At 38.3% G+C, this 18,305-nt stretch overlaps 1 protein-coding gene across 16 annotated transcripts in view; it reads left to right on the forward strand.

Annotated features, from left to right (window-relative positions):
• CAMK2D (calcium/calmodulin dependent protein kinase II delta) overlaps positions 1-18,305 on the forward strand; it is a 317,386-nt gene that overhangs the window by 277,762 nt on the left and 21,319 nt on the right. For 10 of the 16 annotated variants that reach the window (XM_018049187.1, XM_018049192.1, XM_018049193.1 and 7 more), the window contains 2 exons: positions 107-148; positions 2,602-2,650. In XM_018049187.1, the coding sequence (XP_017904676.1) occupies positions 107-148; positions 2,602-2,650 (91 nt within the window). The remainder of the gene's footprint in view (positions 1-106; positions 149-2,601; positions 2,651-18,305) is intronic. The other 6 variants (XM_018049197.1, XM_018049200.1, XM_018049199.1 and 3 more) reach the window with 1 other exon arrangement.

Genomic DNA, 18,305 nt, shown 5'->3' on the forward strand with positions numbered 1-18,305 from the left:
TCACTATTTAGTTGTGTCAGCTGGCTCATTCTGCTTTGTCCCTGCACTAGTTAAGAATGTACTTACCAATGCGAACTGTTTCTTTCTCTATTTTGTTCTCACTCAGGAGCCCCAAACTACTGTAATCCACAACCCTGATGGAAACAAGGTATTCAGAAAGAATCAACATCATCTTGCTTTAACAAGATTACACATCTCATCAAATACTCAAAGCGAAATTAATTCATTACCTCAAATTAGGATAGAAAATCCTTACCCTTTTCTACCTTACTTTCTCTTGGGCCTAATTTATCTGGAACTATACACATACTTCTTTCAAAACAAAAATGAATGACATCATGAAAGAGAAATGAATGGTACCATTAGTCAGGAAAAGTCCAGTTAATAAGTCTTTATGTCGAGACGACTGTGTATCTTAAGCAGTTCCATCTGTTTTTCCCTCCATGCCTGTCTGTGCATTGTATCTTAAATGTATTCTGCATGAAATTTTAGAATTTCTTGCTATGTCATCCCACTGTCTTCAGAAAAAAATAAACTTGAGTTTACAGTTATTTGTTTAAATTTAATGTTACTTTTGAGTTTAATTTATTCTGTTGTCATAGTATTTTGTGTTTGTTTTTTTTTTCTTTTAATTCCCTGTTGTTGGTGGTGTTTTTGTTGTTTGGCACGAATTTAAGGAGAACCAGGGAGTTTCACTTCTTGTGAAGTATGTTTGTTTTTGTTGAAGTATGCATTTCATTAAACAGACATTTAACTCTTCATTTGGCCAAAAAGTTCGTTTGGGTTTTCCATTAAGATGGTATGGGAAAACCCAAATGAAATTTTTGGCTAATCCAAACTTTTCCTGAAAGTGTTTCCTATTCACTGTAAATTATTTGCACAGCATATTAACTAAATTACACTACTTGTGTACACATCTGTAGGATGAAAGGAGACAGTTTCTGAATGTATTCCATCTTTTCACTTTATTACTTCTCATCCATTATTACATCTCTAAGGGAAGGAAATAAATACTTCATCAGATCTTTCTCAAATGTTTAAAGTATAGTCGCTGGTTACTTTTCCTTACTATTATCAACAGTGTTAAAGTCTTAGAAAACAGTTCTTCTGATTTAACATTTAGTTGGTTAACATTAAAATCATTAAAGTAAAAAAAAATGAAGTGTTATATTCCTTAACATGAGATGTATTTTAGAGTCATGACACTTAAATGTTCTAAAGCCCCTGAAAGACTCCAGAGAGTCAGGAGCATCACACACAAGAACAGTTATTTTCAATATCATTAGCAAGTGAAAGACCAAGCCCAGCAGCTGGAGCGGGCACTTCGATAATTCTAGCTCTGTCATTTGTAAGCGCTGTTGCATGATATTTCTTGCTTACATGAATTAGTTTATTTTTGCAGTGCATGGGTTTACCCTCATCTTGAGTTTAAATTTGAACGCTAGGTCACATTAAGAAACGCATGAAGACTCTTGGCTTTGGTTCTGTGTGTGTGGAGACTCTGGATATATATTTGATTAGTCTGTCCCTTTGGAGTAACTATTATATATCATAGTTACATAAATAATTTTTTGAATATTGAATCTCTAAAAGTGCACTGAATGTTTGCATCATTTTCCAAAATTTGTTTTTCATCACTGACCATATGTCTATTGGTTAGAAGTTTCCAATTTTTTTCAGCAGTAGCCTTTAATCATCCTAAGTAGAAAATTGTCTCTTTCTTATGAATATTACTAAATTTCTTTGCTAGAAGTATTTTATTACTACATTATTAATGAAAAAATTTATCAACCATTTTAAGGAACAGATCTTAATACTGGCAGCTACAGTGTCCATTTAAGTGTGCTTACTAACCTGCAGTTTCATTTGTAGTTTTACGAAGAAATAGTTTTGTCTTTTCATAATGGGAGCAAGTTTCTTATCAATAACAGCCAGTTTCTGATTTAGAAATGAGTGAGAAAAAAATTAATTTTCCTTGAAAGTAAATTATTCATATAATTCCATTGTGCTGATCACAAACATGGAAATTCTTCTCAAAAGCACTTTCAGTTTTTCTTAGTACTACCCTTAACTTTTTCATCAAATGACTCAATGAAATGCTTTTTCTCTCTACAAAGAAGTCAGGCCGATAAATAGCTTACAAATTTACTGCTTGATGTCGTGCCTTAGACAAAGAGGGGACTGATTGCTAATTATTTGGGGGAAATAATGTTCCTTTTAAGGTTCAAATCCATTAGGCTGATATATTCAACTTCTGATAAGTCCTTATGAAAGCACACCTTATGGGGCACTGTAACACAGCACGTCCTTACACGGCTCTTAAAATAAGTTGCATACTTTGGCTGCTTCTACACATCGCCTCAATTTATCATGCTTCAGGGGTTAGGCAACCAGAGTACTCCTTTTTGAAATGTTTGCAGCATTTGGCATTTTATTTCTGTTAAGACCACGTAACAGATTTGTCCATTTGCATGTCAGCATATGCACACAGCCTGCTGAAGAATTTTGCATGATACATACATCACTCGCCAATATTTTTTTAAGAAAGAAAAGTCAAGCTATTCATGATTTGCAACTTTAAATGTGTTTTCTTCTCAACAGGAGTCAACTGAGAGCTCAAATACAACAATTGAGGATGAAGATGTGAAAGGTATGATTAAACCAGAAATAGAAAATCCAAACTCAGTTACATATACATCAGAAGAGAACTATTTATTTCAAATAACTAATAAGTTTAGGAACTAGGCCTATTCTAAAAATAATTGTCTTTTAATAAGTACATTATTTTAATTATATATCCTGATTTTGTCAGTTTTGTCATATTATATTATTTTCTCTGTCTTGAAACAATATATAACATGTAGTATATTCAAGAATATTGTGATGAGTGTTTGGGATCATAATATCAAATTGTAAATATATCAGTCTAAAAGGTAATACAGAAGATTTATGCCTGACTAGAAAATAACTCATATTTGAAAGTGGAGTATGAGAATAACCATTTTTTCTAAACTTTCAGTGGTCTCAAGTGGGCTTCAGTGAAATTCTGAAGTTGGCAGCCTTCTAAACCTAGACTTTCGTGCACTTTTCCACTATATTCTCGATCTCCATTCAGTTCACTTGCCATTCACTCCATTCACAGGTTCTCTTAGCTCCATATGGGAGTCATTGCCTGTGCCCTTACTAGCATCTCCTCAGTGCCTCTGCACACACATACTAAACACACAATGGCAATTAATTTTGTTGTTTGGGGCCTCAGGGTAGTTTTAGAAGTTAATCTTGCAGCAGTTGTGTTTTTTCTTTTTAAATTCATTTTTGGCTGCACTGGGTCTTTGCTGCTCCATCTGGGCTTTCCTGTTGTGGCGCGCAGGGGATGCTGCCTAGCTGCGGTGCACAGGCTGTTCATCGCAGTGGGTTTTCCCATCGCAGGGCGTGCACTCTAGGGCACATGGGCTCAGTAGTTGTGGAGCGTGGGCTTAGTTGTCCCACAGCATGTGGAATCTTCCAGGCCAAGGATCAAACCTGTGTTCCCTGCATTGTCAGGCAGATTCTTCCGCTGCAATTATTTCTGCAATTTTGTATTTTTTTTTTAAATTTCTTGCATGTATCTGCAGTTTCTACAGGCTGCTGTCTAAAAGCAATTCCAGAAAAAGAATGGTAAAAATAGAGATATTTAAAATAGAAGTGTTAAAGGAAAAGAAGTGTAAAACACAAACTAAGAGGAATGATTCATCAGATAATTAAATATTATCTGGAGAGATTATTACCTATCACCAAAAGTATCACCATAGGCTTTTATTCTTTAGGTGGCATTGGTAAGATACAATTTTGAAAATTTGTTTTCATGTTGCAGAATAAAGAACCTGGAAATTCTCAGGTCAAGGAGACATATAGGCAATTTGGGAAATTAAAATGACTATAGACCACGAGTCACCTCTGCTGACTTCTTCCTCTTCGGTCAAACAGAACAGCTGATACTATTGAAGTGCAGTCTCTCTTTATATTACTAGCGCACTGACCTAGCTCTGCTAGAGGTAGTCAGTCATTATTTTCTACAATGGAAAGGTGGATAGCTGTATAAAGGATTTTATTTGGTAGGTCTATTCATCTCTCTCTCGTCTCTTAGCTAAAATTTGAACTGAAGTAATTTTGTGAGTCATTGATGCCAGTCATATTAGATAAAAAGATTTTTTTTTAAGCAGATGTGCCAATAAGCTTTCCCAGTGATTCAGAAAGCATCATCTTTATAAGTATCTTGGATTCATTAGCTTTTTCAGTCAAGCAAAATGTTTATATGACTTTTACATTCTTCTCTTGAGCAAGAATCAAAAGGAAGAAATAGCTTATGCATTATCCATTGGTGAGACTGAATCTTTAAATAACTAAATCAAATTAGGAGAATACCAAAACCTTACTGTATGCAAGTCATCCTCCAAGGAATATGTTTATTCTTAGGTGATCACAATATGTGGTCTTTCTCACCTGAATCAGACTCTTCACTGTGCTGCATATTAGTTTAGGATGATTGCTTTTAATCTGTGAAAATGTTAAGATGTAAGCAGAGTCCCTGACAGTCTCACTTTCATAGCGTATATTTACTTGGTGAAATGAAATTATGTCAGTACGTCTCAGAAAACACTTCTTATCTTGAAATCACAATGATACTGGTTTCATCTTTCTTCTGGGATTTCACAAATTGAGACAGTATTTGTCTTTATAGTTAGGCTGAGTCTTCATACACACCAAATGTTAGAGAAATTAAGCATAATATTGAGATCAAAAGAAATGTCCTCCTGATAACTGAGCCCAAAATGCTTTGGTTCATTTCCTTGAACTCCATGAATAAATTTACGTGTCTGCTTCATTTTCCTAGGGTAGCTGTGGCCACAGAGTCGTAGATACAACACATTAGGCTTCATTTGTGTTCTCTCTAAGGCTCAACAGTCTTTTGGCAGTTAACCTTTTTAATACTGAATGACATCAGAAAACATTAAGTCTAGAAAACTCTTTGGACGGTCACTCACACTGTCATTTTTACTGTAAGACAGGTGGTGTATAAAACTGTCAAATATTTTTAACATATTTACTGTGGTCCATCTAGTCAAGGCTATGGTTTTTCCAGTGGTCATTTATGGATGTGAGAGTTGGACTGTGAAGAAAGCTGAGTGCTGAAGATGCTTTTGAACTGTGGTGTTGGAGAAGATTCTTGAGAGTCCCTTGGACTGCAAGGAGATCCAACCAGCCCATTCTAAAAGAGATCAGTCCTGGGTGTTCTTTGGAAGGAATGATGCTAAAGCTAAAACTCCAGTACTTTGGCCACTTGATGCGAAGACTTGACTCATTGGTAAAGACTCTGATGCTGGGAGGGATTGGGGGCAGGAGGAGAAGGGGACGACAGAGGATGAGATGGCTGGATGGCATCACCGACTCAGTGGACATGGGTTTGGGTGAACTCCGGGAGTTGGTGATGGACAGGGAGGCCTGGCGTGCTGCGATTCATGGGGTCACGAAGAGTCGGACACGACTGAGCGACTGAACTGACTATGGTGATGATACGATTGTGTGGGGATCTCTGCATGTATCAGTGCACTGTCTTTCAGGACGACCCTAGTATATCTATTCATCTGAATGACTACTCTTTTTCTCTTTACCTCAGAGTTTGCCATAGCTCTGAATAGCTTGGTAGGCAGTGTGTTTATGGCCCAGCTCTGTTAGAGCCCAAAGGTACACAAACAACGTCCAGGCGCACACAGAGACTGATCAGGTATATAACCTGAGCAAGATGATACCCTCACTACAAGACTATATCCTGTCCACAAAATTGCATGTCTTCCAAACACACACTTTCCAGCTCTTTCCTTTCTGTATACAACCTTGTTATCAGGGGGAAGCACCACACCTTTTAACATACCTTCAAGGCACAATCCCATAGCACAGTCCTCTGTGCAGCCGCATTCTCCATCCCTTCCTTCTGGTTGCCCTGCCTAAGGTGGCACCTGGACTTGCATCTTCCCGTGCTACTGTGTCACATGCTGCCTTGCTGTGCCAGTGGCATCACATTCTGGGCCGTGCCCCAGGACCAACCCAGCAGGGACGCTGTAAAGAAAATGGGGTAGGGGACACTAACACAGCACGGCGACCTACTAAAGGAAGAAACCAGGGGGGCCAATGACAGAGTGCCATTTTCTGACTTCTTCTGGAGGAAGAGAAAGACTAGCAGTTGTGTGTAGCTTTTTAAAAAATTATTTTGTTTTACTCTCTGGGTCACTACATTACCTGAAGTACATTTAGAGTAATAAGATCTACGGATGTTTGAAAATTCTCATTAGTTGTCATTTTTCACATAGACGTTTTTAAAATATGCTTTGGCATTATGGTTTATCATAGGATTCTTTTAGGATTCTTTTTTTAATTGGTAGATGATTAATAGTCCTTTCCATTTAGTGGAACCTGGAAAGCCAGGATTTGGAACAGACCCATTTTCCTTCAACTCTGCTTGTTAGTTTCCGTTTAAAATGGCCTTTGGCTTTCGAGTGGCCTCAGTCCCTGTTACTCTTGATCTGTATTTAGGCTCAGTTTCTTCATTCACTAGGGAGTATTTATTAAATGCCTGCTATTTGTCTGAGCTCCCCCTCTCTGTGAGCTAGTTTTATTCAAGAGCTTTCAGCAACTCAGTCAAATTACTCTTTTCTGTGCTTTACATAAATCTGTGCTATAATTTAAGCTATTCCTTACATTTAGTTCAATAAATATCAAGAAACCTTAACTGGAAAAGTGAGGCCCAAGATATAGGCACTTCATATCTAAAAGTCTCTTTATTTTCTTTTTCTTAAAAACCTTTAGCATTTAGTAATAACCACAACATGTTCCTCCCCAAGCTCATGGTCACCCTAAGGGAACTTGGCGTTGCTTTACAGCTCTTATTTGTAAAAAGCTTCTGGTCCTGTGTTTTCTTTCTCCAACACTACAACTTGACTTCCTCATGTTGACCTTGTGAGCAACTTCCTAATTTTGCCCTGGATTCAAAAACCAAATATTATCTCTAATGCTGTGTCAATAAACTGAGTGTAATGGAGAGATATTAATAGTTTAAAAACAAATGAGCATCTTAATGAAGCATATTTATTGCCATAGAAGCACTGTGATGATAACACACCATTATATACTTTAAAGAAGTATAGAATTTTTGATGTTTTCAAAATATGATCTTTTAGGTCTGAAATTATTGAAATAGTCATTCCATTTTGAATATATTTCTACCAACTCATGAGTTAGTTAATTTCCAGTGTTATCAAACAGCTGGCAGCAGCAGCCCTTGATGAGTAAGGGGCAGTGCTGACAGTACTGCTTTCCGTGGCTGTGGGCGCACCTAAGGCCTGTGATACGGAGCAGTGGCCCTTTCAACTCTGTGTACGTGTCAAGACTTTTCCTGTGGTTTGTGACTGCCGCCCCAGTGTCCTGGGCCTGTCCTTGTGTGCTGCAGTGCCTCTCCACCTCCTAGCCTGCACAGCACCATTGCTCAGCGCCAGCTACTTCCTCCTAATAGGTGTGCTACAGTTTGGTCCACCTGCTGCTCTTTCCCTCAATGCCAGAGCTGTGCGGCGCCTGTCGACACTGAGCTCCTCTGCGCCAGTACATGCTCTCTGTCACTCATCCTGCTTCCAGCATCTCACTTCAGGTCACCGTTCAGCAGCTGCCTGGATCTCTTGCTGCATTTCGTCTTTGTTACATCTGTAGGCCAGTGGAGCTCTGTACTACAAGCAGAAATGTATTGTGGTATGTGGAGACTTCAGGCTTGTTTTTCCTCTTTTTCCTTTTGCTGACAAGTAAGTGATGCTGCATAGAATCACGGGTCGTGAAGCTGCGTAGAATGTTTGCATAAGGCCCAGTTTAAAGCACAGGAGCTGACAGCCTTATCTCTTGAGTGGGGCCTGGAATGTGATGACACCTGGATGTCGTGGTATCAGCTAATCCACAGAATCACTTGACTGCTGAGATGTTTGTGTGTGTCTTTTGTAAATCCGGGCATGAGTAGACAGTGTGATGACTAAATACTCAGATTCAACTGTTTAGTGCAGATCATGGCTTCTGTGTAGGCTTTCCTGGGGCAGAGGCCCTCTTGGTGCCAGTCTCCTTCCCATCCTTATGAAGCCTGTAACTCAATACTTGCTTTCCATGCAAAAGAATCTGCAAATCAAGCGACTCCTGGATATTTTATTTAAAGACTTTGGATAATTATGTTGTTCCATTAGGTTGAAAGTATCTTAGAAGACCTGTAGTGTATGTGTGTGTTAGTTGCTCAGTTGTGTCCAACTCTTTGCAACCCCATGGACTATAGCCTGCCAGGCTCTTCTTTCCATGGGATTTCCCAGGCAAAAATACTGGAGTGGGTTGCCATTCCCTTCTCCAGGGGATCTTCCTGACCCAGGGATTCAACCTGAGTCTCCTGCATTACAGGCAGATTCTTTAACATCTGAGCCACCAGGGAAGCCCAGAACAGTGTATTAGTAACTCCTTTTAGGTTTCTAATCCGAACTTTGATTTTTAAAACGATTTCGTAAGAAAAATTTCTGTTTGCAAATTGTGTGTCTACCTGTTTATCTTTTATATCAGGATCAGTAACTTACAGGACTGATGCAGAATTCATTCCACTCTACCACCAATGTAACATTATTTCATTTTCTCTTTCTTTCTTTTCCACATTCCATTTTTTTACCCTCTGTACTCAGTCTGCTTTTTTTTTTTTTTTCTTTACTCTTTTGCTTTCTGTGAGATTTGAATCTTAAATTTGTCAGTGATAGCCTCAGGCTTGTTTAGCCCTGCTGACAAAATAGTATGGGGTCAAAAGTGAAGTAAAGTCGCTCAGTCATGTCTGACTCTTTGCGACCCTGTGGACTGTAGCCCAACAGGCTCCTCAGGCCATGGGATTCTCCAGGCAAGAATACTGGAGTGGGTTGCTATTTCCTTCTTCAGGGGATCTTCCCGACCCAGGGATCAAACCCAGGACTCCCGCGTTGCATGCAGACTCTTTAACCTCTGAGCCACAAAAGCTCTTGCCAAACCCAGCTTAAAACAAAGTCTGAAATCAAATCAAAACAAATGAAACCAACCAATAAAAACATGTAGCTACTAATTTTATCATTAGAAAAGCATAAGCTCATTCTATAGTAATACCTTTTCTCAGTTCAAAGTTTCTTTAAATGGCTTTACCTAGCAAGTCTGTAAATATTTGTCTGCACTTTTAGAAAACTAGGAAATAGGAGGTAATCAACTCAGTTTATATAATCAAAATTTTAGTGATCAAAATGTTTTAAATATCTAATTTACATTATAATACAGCTGCATATATTGATTGTAAACTTTTTGTGTTATCTATTTTTCCCATTACCTGCTAAAAATTTAATAAGCTGCTAAAGTTAACATGTACAAGTTCTCAAGTATTTTATTACTTCCCTCTGGCTCCTTATCTTTTCAGATAATAACTTAATCACTTTCTTCAACTGATATAAAAAACACCAGAAAAGATCTGATTTTTGCTGGAATTCGCCAATGTAGAACCTGGCATCTACACTCTGTTTCTAGTTCCAGCTTTTATGCAACTTGCCTTAAACAAGTCGCATAACTTCTCTGCGGCTCTGGTTTCCCCAAGTTACAGAATATAGATGGTGAAATCAATAATACAGAATTGCACTTTTTTTTTCCTATACCACTTTAATGCAGTACTAGTAAGGTCCATATTTTTAAAGATTTTCAGTTATACATTATAAAATAATATATAGTAAAGTAATATATGTTAATAATATAAACTGTTGAGAATAATTATAGAGAGACACTTAATTCAAAGTTGGATTAAATCACTGGGCTCACAGTAATAAATCACTGTAGTTTTAGGGAATGTTATTAAAATGGGAAAAAAATTGTCTACTGACCTGTATATCCAAAGGTATTATAGTACTAATGGACTATAAAATTAGTACTTTAATTAAATTCCAGTAAGAATTATTATTGGGGGTGTATTTCATGTTTTTAAAATATCTACTAAGTAAAATTACTTAATATCTAAAATTATTATTTGACTTATACATTTCTATACAGAATTTAAATAATATTTTTAACTATAAGCTTTATAATTCTGAAGTTATTTATTAGAATAAAATAATTGCTTTAGTAAAATAATCACTTTAGAGTCTTTTGCTGAGTTTGTGTTATTCTCTACTAATTAAACATATCTAGAAATTATGTGATGAGATGGCTGGATGGCATCACTGACTTGATGGACATGAGTCTGAGTGAACTCTGGGAGTTGGTGATGGACAGGGAGGCCTGGCGTGCTGTGATTCATGGGGTCGCAAAGAGTCGGACACGACTGAGCAACTGAACTGAGCTGAACTGAACTGAGAAATTATGTGAAAGTATATGTTTATATTCTTTAGTGATTCTTCTTGTCAGTGAAATGGCCTTTTTTTTTTTTTTTTAGTATAGATTTCTGCAAAAATAATTCCTTCGATTTTTTTCGGGAGAAACCAGTTCTAAAGTGGTCAAAGAAACAAATCTCGGTCCTGTGCATTTTTAATCCATTCCACCAGCTTATAAATGCTTCAATTTCAGACCAGTATATTAAATGGAGAATATTACAGGAGAAGCAGAGAAAGCATTACTGAATGAAGATGCTTTATAGAGCAGACTGTCTAGAAGTAAATGGTTTTTATTTATTTGTATTTTGGAATAGGATTTTCATTATTTAATTTAGTGCAATAAATACACCACACTTACAGTATAAGGTGCACTAAGGAGGCACTAGTCACACTTCTTGCCCTCATGAGCAGGCCTAGAACAGATAAAGATGATTCTGCTGCTAAGTTGCTTCAGTCATGTCCAACTCTGTGTGACGCCAGAGACGGCAGCCCACCAGGCTCCCCCATCCCTGGGATTCTCCAGGCAAGAACACTGGAGTGGGTTGCCATTTCCTTCTCCAGTGCGTAAAAGTGAAGTCGCTCAGTCGGGTCCGACTCTTAGCGACCCCATGGACTGAAGCCCACCAGGGTCCTCCATCCATGGGATTTTCCAGGCAGGAGTACTGGAGTGGGGTGCCATTGCCTTCTCCTGCATGATAATATATTTTCTTTGTTTTGGGCTTGTATCCAGATAACTCTGAAACAAGGAATAATATGTTCATTGAAAAATAAACATAAGGGCATAGCTACAAATAGTCATATGTGAGGAAGTACAGAAAATTTCAGTTGCATGTAACACATATGATTCCTAACAAAATATTTGAAAAATTTGGATTCATGCAGTTTTTTTTTTTTTTTAAAGATCATTGAACACCTACTATGTACTGGATATGACAGACTAGGCTGAGACTAAAAGAAGGCTTACCCTTTGCCTCAAGGAGTTATCAGTCATCTAGTACATTGTTTTGTTTTTGTTTTGGCTCCATCCCTTCATTCAGACTTAAATTGAAGAAAGCAGGGAAAACCGCTAGACCATTCAGGTATGACCTAAATCAAATCCCTTATGATTATACAGTAGAAGTGAGAAATAGATTTAAGGGCCTAGATCTGATAGGTAGAGTGCCTGATGAACTATGGAATGAGGTTCGTGACATTGTACAGGAGACAGGGATCAAGACCATCCCCATGGAAAAGAAATGTAAAAAAGCAAAATGGCTGTCTGGGGAGGCCTTACAAATAGCTGTGAAAAGAAGAGAAGCAAAAGCAAAAGAGAAAAGGAAAGATATAAGCATCTGAATGCAGAGTTACAAAGAATAGCAAAAAGAGATAAGAAAGCCTTCATCAATGATCAATGCAAAGAAATAGAGGAAAACAACAGAATGGGAAAGACTAGAGATCTCTTCAAGAAAATTAGAGATACCAAGGGAACATTTCATGCAAAGATGGGCTCGATAAAGGACAGAAATGGTATGGACCTAACAGAAGCAGAAGATATTAAGAAGAGATGGCAAGAATACACAGAAGAACTGTACAAAAAGGATCTTCACGACCCGGATAATCACAATGGTGTGATCACTAATCTAGAGCCAGGCATCTTGGAATGTGAAGTCAAGTGGGCCTTAGAAAGCATCACTACGAACAAAGCTAGTGGAGGTGATGGAATTCCAGCTGAGCTATTTCAAATCCTGAAAGATGATGCTGTGAAAGTGCTGCACTCAATATGCCAGCAAGTTTGGAAAACTCAGCAATGTCCACAGGACTGGAAAAGGTCAGTTTTCATTCCAATCCCAAAGAAAGGCAATGTCAAAGAATGTTCAAGCTACCTCACAATTGCACTCATCTCACATGCTAGTAAAGTAATGTTCAAAATTCTCCAAGCTAGGCTTCAGCAATACATGAACCATGAACTTCCAGATGTTCAAGCTGGTTTTAGAAAAGGCAGAGGAACCAGAGATCAAATTGCCAACATCTTCTGGATCATGGAAAAAGCAAGAGTTCCAGAAAAACATCTATTTCTGCTTTATTGACTATGCCAAAGCCTTTGACTGTGCAGATCACAATAAACTGTGAAAAATTCAAGAGATGGGAATACCAGACCACCTGACCTGCCTCTTGAGAAATCCGTATGCAGGCCAGGAAGCAACAGTTAGAACTGGACATGGAACAACAGACTAGTTCCAAAGAGGAAAAGGAGTCCGTCAAGGCTGTATATTGTCACCCTGGTTATTTAACTTATATGCAGAGTACATCATGAGAAACGCTGGACTAGAAGAAACACAAGCTGGAATCCAGATTGCCAGGAGAAATATCAATAACCTCAGATATGCAGATGACACCACCCTTAGGGCAGAAAGTGAAGAGGAACTAAAAAGCCTCTTGATGAAAGTGAAAGAGGAGAGTGAAAAAGTTGGCTTAAAGCTCAACATTCAGAAAACGAAGATCATGGCATCTGGTCCCATCACTTCATGGGAAATAGATGGGGAAATAGTTGAAACAGTGTCAGACTTTATTTTATTTGGCTCCAAAATCACTGCAGATGGTGACTGCAGCCATGAAATTAAAAGACGCTTACTCCTTGGAAGAAAAGTTATGACCAACCTAGATACTGTATTCAAAAGCAGAGACATTACTTTGCCAACTAAGGTCCGGCTAGTCAAGGCTATGGCTTTTCCAGTAGTCATGTATGGACATGAGAGTTGGACTGTGAAGAAGGCTGAGCACCGAAAAATTGATGCTTTTGAACTGTGGTGTTGGAGAAGACTCTTGAGAGTCCCTTGGACTGCAAGGAGATCCTACCAGTCCATTCTGAAAGAGATCAACCCTGGGATTTCTTTGGAAGGAGTGATACTAAAGCTGAAACTCCAGTACTTTGGCCACCTCATGTGAAGAGTTGACTCATTGGAAAAGACTCTGATGCTGGGAGGGATTAGGGGCAGGAGGAGAAGGGGACGACAGAGGATGAGATGGCTGGATGGCATCACTGACTCGATGGACACGAGTCTGAATGAGCTCCGGGAGTTGGTGATGGACAGGGAGGCCTGGCGTGCTGCGATTCATGGGGTTGCAAAGAGTCAGACACGACTGAGCGACTGAAATGAACTGAACTGAACTGAGTACATTGTTTAATGAAATCATATCTGCTAATGTAGTTCCCTAATGAATGGCTGTTTTGCATTCAAATTTTATTCTGTTAAAGAATATTTCTTCCAAGATACATGAATAAGATGTTTGTCCTTAACTCTTAGTGAATTAGGTAGTCTGTCTTTATTTCTTTTGATATTTAATAGTGTGACATTTTTCCATTGGTCAGTGTTGTTATGTTTGCCAGTACATCATATGAAAAGTAGCATCATATTTAGTAGAAAAAGGCAGTTTTACTTCTAGGTATTGGTGGATTTTTTGGTCTCCTCAGTTTTGCTTTTACACCTGGTCTATCATATCAGCAAATCCTGTTGGTTTGGCAATCAGTCAATCCTATAGATTTTCTTATTTGTCAGATCAGTATACACTCAGTTCTTTTTTTCTTTTTAATTGACTACTGCTCACTAGATCTGTTTCCATCATCCTGGTCCACAAAAGCATCAACATCATTTGCCTGCCTTATTGGCATGACTTCTTAGCCAGTCAGCCTGTTTTGGTATTACCTTCCTGTGGTCAGTTCACAAGAGAGTAGTCAAAGAGATGCTTTTACAGTGTGTCAGATCATGTCTTATTTCTGGTTGTATTCTCTAGTGGCTACTAATGCAGTTAGAATGGATTATGGGACGCTCAGAGATCAGGACCTCTTCCAGTCATACCTCTGTTTACTATCTGACTTCATCTCCTATTATGTCTCAGGAACACTATCCTGACACATAGCAAACAGGTTGCTGCCTCAGGGCCTTTGCACTTGCCATTTCCTGCCTGATATGTCCTGATATAGATTCCATGTGCTTGCTGCTGCTGCTTTTTTTTTAGTTTCTGATCAAATGTTACATCCTCTCAGATCTTCCTGCTGCTGCTGCTGCTAAGTCACTTCAGTCGTGTCCGACTCTGTGCGACCCCATAGATGGCAGCCCACCAGGCTCCCCCATCTCTGGGATTCTCTAGGCAAGAATCCTGGAGTAGGTTGCCATTTCCTTTTCCAATGCATGAAAGTGAAAAGTCAAAGTGAAGTTGCTCAGTCGTGTCTGACTCTTTGCGACCCCATCGACTGCAGCCTACCAGGCTCCTCCGTCCATGGGATTTTCCAGGCAAGAGTACTGGAGTGGGGTGCCATTGCCTTCTCCACTCAGATCTTCGTGAAAGTGAAGTGCTCAGTCATGTCCGATTCTTTGCGACCCGTGGACTGTAGCCCACCAAGCTCCTCCGTCCATGGGATTCTCCAGGCAAGAATACTGGAGTGGGTTGCCATTTCCTTCTCCAGATCTTCCTAGATGACCTTAATTTTAAACTGCTACCCTCCAAATCCAGTGTTCCTATTCTCCTTCTCTGCTTTCCTCCTTTCCTAGATATATTATTATCTGGCTTTTTTCCCCTCAGTTTAGTTCAGTTCAGTCACTCAGTCGTGTCCAACTCTTTGCGACCCCGTGAATCGCAGCACGCCAGGCCTCCCTGTCCATCACCATCTCCCAGAGTTAACTCAAACTCACATTCATCGAGTCAGTGATGCCATCCAGCCATCTCATCCTCTGTCGTCCCCTTCTCCTGCCCCCAACCCCTCCCAGCATCAGAGTCTTTTCCAATGAGTCAACTCTTCACATGAGGTGGCCAAATATTGGAGTTTCAGCTTCAACATCAGTCCTTTCAATGAACACCCAGGACTGATCTCCTTTAGGATGGACTGGTTGGATCTCTTTGCAGTCCAAGCGACTCTCAAGGGTCTTCTCCAACACCACAGTTCAAAAGGATCAATTCTTCAGCGCTCAGCTTTATCGTCCAACTCTCACATCCATATGTGACCACTGGGAAAACCACAGCCTTGACTAAACCAACTTTGTTGGCAAAGTAGTATCTCTGCTTTTTAATATGCTGTCTAGGTTGGTCATAACTTTCCTTCCAAGGAGTAAGTGTCTTTTAATTTCATGGCTGCAGTCACCATCTGCAGTGATTTTGGAGCCCCCCAAAAATAAAGTCAACCACTGTTTCCACTGTTTCCCTATCTATTTACCATGAAGTGATGGGACTAGATGCCATGATCTTTGTTTTCTGAATGTTGAGCTTTAAGCCAGCTTTTTCACTCTCCTCTTTCACTCTCATCAAGAGGCTCTTTAGTTCTTCACTTTCTGCCATAAGGGTGGTGTCATCTGCATATCTGAGGTTATTGATAGTAGGAATAATAAGTATTTAATTGAAGAAGGAAGGAAACATGATGGACAACCAACTATGCCATGTCCTAGTAGCCACTCAAAAGGCTAGAATTCTCTATAAGTTATGATCACGTCCCAACTTTATTTTCATAGACTTTTGTCTACATGTTCCCTGCCTCTGCCCCATAATTTAGGAACTAAAAATATAGAAAATGAAAATTGAAAAAGTAAGTTACAGGATCCTCTTTCCTGTTTGGATGGAGCAGGTGTTTTGGTGTCAAATATAGTAGGGTTGAAATACAGCCCAGCCCTTTATCAGCTAAGCAATCCAGCTGCCCATGTAAACCTGAGTCACACTGTGTACAGTGGTGATAATGATGTCTCAGTACTTAACCATTTTTTACCTTCAAAAGTGCTAATTTCATATGTTTCAGACCTAACCATGATAACAATATCAAAACATGGTCATATTGACTAGAGCAGAAATTTGTTAAATGCCTCACCCATGATAGCAAAATTAATTACATTATTTCTGGCCATTCTTTCCTGTGAATACATGAAATAAACACAGAAGTTCACTATTAAAAGCATCTGTAAATCTAAAGGGATCTGTGTTTTTTATTGTAGTTTCAGTGTTTCTATATTGTAAGCCATTTATTTTCATAAGTGGGTAAACATCTGTAAATTTTAAGACCCACAATATAGAATCCAGCCAGTCTATATATATAAGCAAACATAGAAGCTGCCCAAGTATAGAAAATAAATTCACTTTTGGGTTGAAACAAAAGCCAATATTTTTAAAAAGCTTTTATGAAGGTAACAGTATTAACTTGTCATGAATTTTACACAGATTATTTTAATTCACCATTTTTTCCCTCGATGATACCATATAGTAGGCACTTAACAAGTTAATGAATTAATTATGAGGTTTTTAGATTAAGTTAAATTTGTTTTAAACTCTTAAAAATTTTGAGAAACATATTCTGTTTTTAATTAAACAGGATATTTTAAGTAATGACTCCGTCTTCCCTCATTTAAACTGATCATTTTATCCCTGAACGTTTTCAGGTGTTTTGAAAAATTGGCTTATTCTGAGTATGTCTTGATTATCCCTGATGAGAATAAAAGATAAGTATGTAGACTGATTGTTTTTGACAAAAGTAAAATACATTTTAAAAGGAGCCTGCCTATGCCAAATTACTTCTCAAGCAAACTCTCTCAAGAACTATAACATAAAATATCCCTCTCAGAGACTGATCACCCAAGTCATTGATTCCTCAGAGAGACGCAAACCATCATGACAGAAGTTAACAGCTTAAGTGTAGAAGATCTGTTATTTGTTGGTTCTTGAAATAATTCATTACAGGATTGTTGGGGTCTTTGTTAACATCACTACATGTGGTTATTTACACTATATCTGAAGCAAAACACAGATGGCAAATGTTAGCAGAGAATTTTAGATTTATGGGCAAGTTTGAGTAATAGACAAAAACCCATCATCACTATGTGTTTTCAAATTTTGAAAGAAAGAAATTCTGCTCCAAAATATCATTTGTTTTCAGTTTGAACTTGAAAATGTTTTCAGCTGGGGAAAATAACTTGCTGTGGTGATAGCTATTTTGAGTAGAGTATTTTTACTCTCCAGTTAGCCTACTTTACTAAGAATTACAGTATTCTAACCAAATATTGTATTATATAGAGTTAAGGTGAAAAAATGTAAAGATATTGCTAAAGAATTACCTCTGAAAAGATTAACAGTCTTCAATGACAGAAAAGATAGCTTACTTCAAAGAGACTCCTGTGATTTTTTTTTTAGAGGTTTTGTGACCAGTGTAGTAACAGTGTGAGCATATGAGACTGTGTTTTTAAATCTCTCTTCAAGAAATAGAAGCTCTTCATTTATAACCTTTACAAGTTAAAAAAAAATCAATAAAAGAGACTAAGTTGGAACTTACTAATGCTAATTTTTAGTTGATTTTTAGTGGACGGAGTGTCGTTTCTTTACAATGTTCTATTAGTTCCTACTGTACAGCGTATGTATATATCCCCCTTTTCTCTGGCTTTCCTTCCCATGTAGGTCACCACAGCGCTCTGAATAGAGTTCCCTGAGCTGTACAATGGATTCTCTTTAGTTATCTATTTTACACACAGTATTAATTGTGCATATATGTCAACCCCAATCTCCCAGTTCGCCCCACTCCTCACTTCCCCCTTGGTATCCATACATTTGTTCTCTGTGTCTGTGTCTCTATTTGTTTTGCAAATAAGATCATCTATACCATGTTTCTAGATTTCACTGTGCTTAGTCCCTCAGTTATGTCTCCTTGCAGCCCCATGGACCTTAGCCACATAGATGCGTTATAATAAACAATACTTGTTTTTCTTTTTCTGACTCACTTCACTCTGTGACTATCTCTAGATCCATGTACATTTCTGCAAATGTTTTGTTCCTTTTTATGGCTGAGTAATATTCCGTTGTGTATATGTATGACATCTTCATTCATTCTTCTGCTGATGGACATTTAGGTTGCTTCCATGTCCTGGCTATTGTAAATAGCGCTGC

Source organism: Capra hircus, chromosome 6 (assembly GCF_001704415.2).
Source record: "Capra hircus breed San Clemente chromosome 6, ASM170441v1, whole genome shotgun sequence".
Classification (NCBI taxonomy): Eukaryota; Metazoa; Chordata; class Mammalia; order Artiodactyla; family Bovidae; genus Capra; species Capra hircus.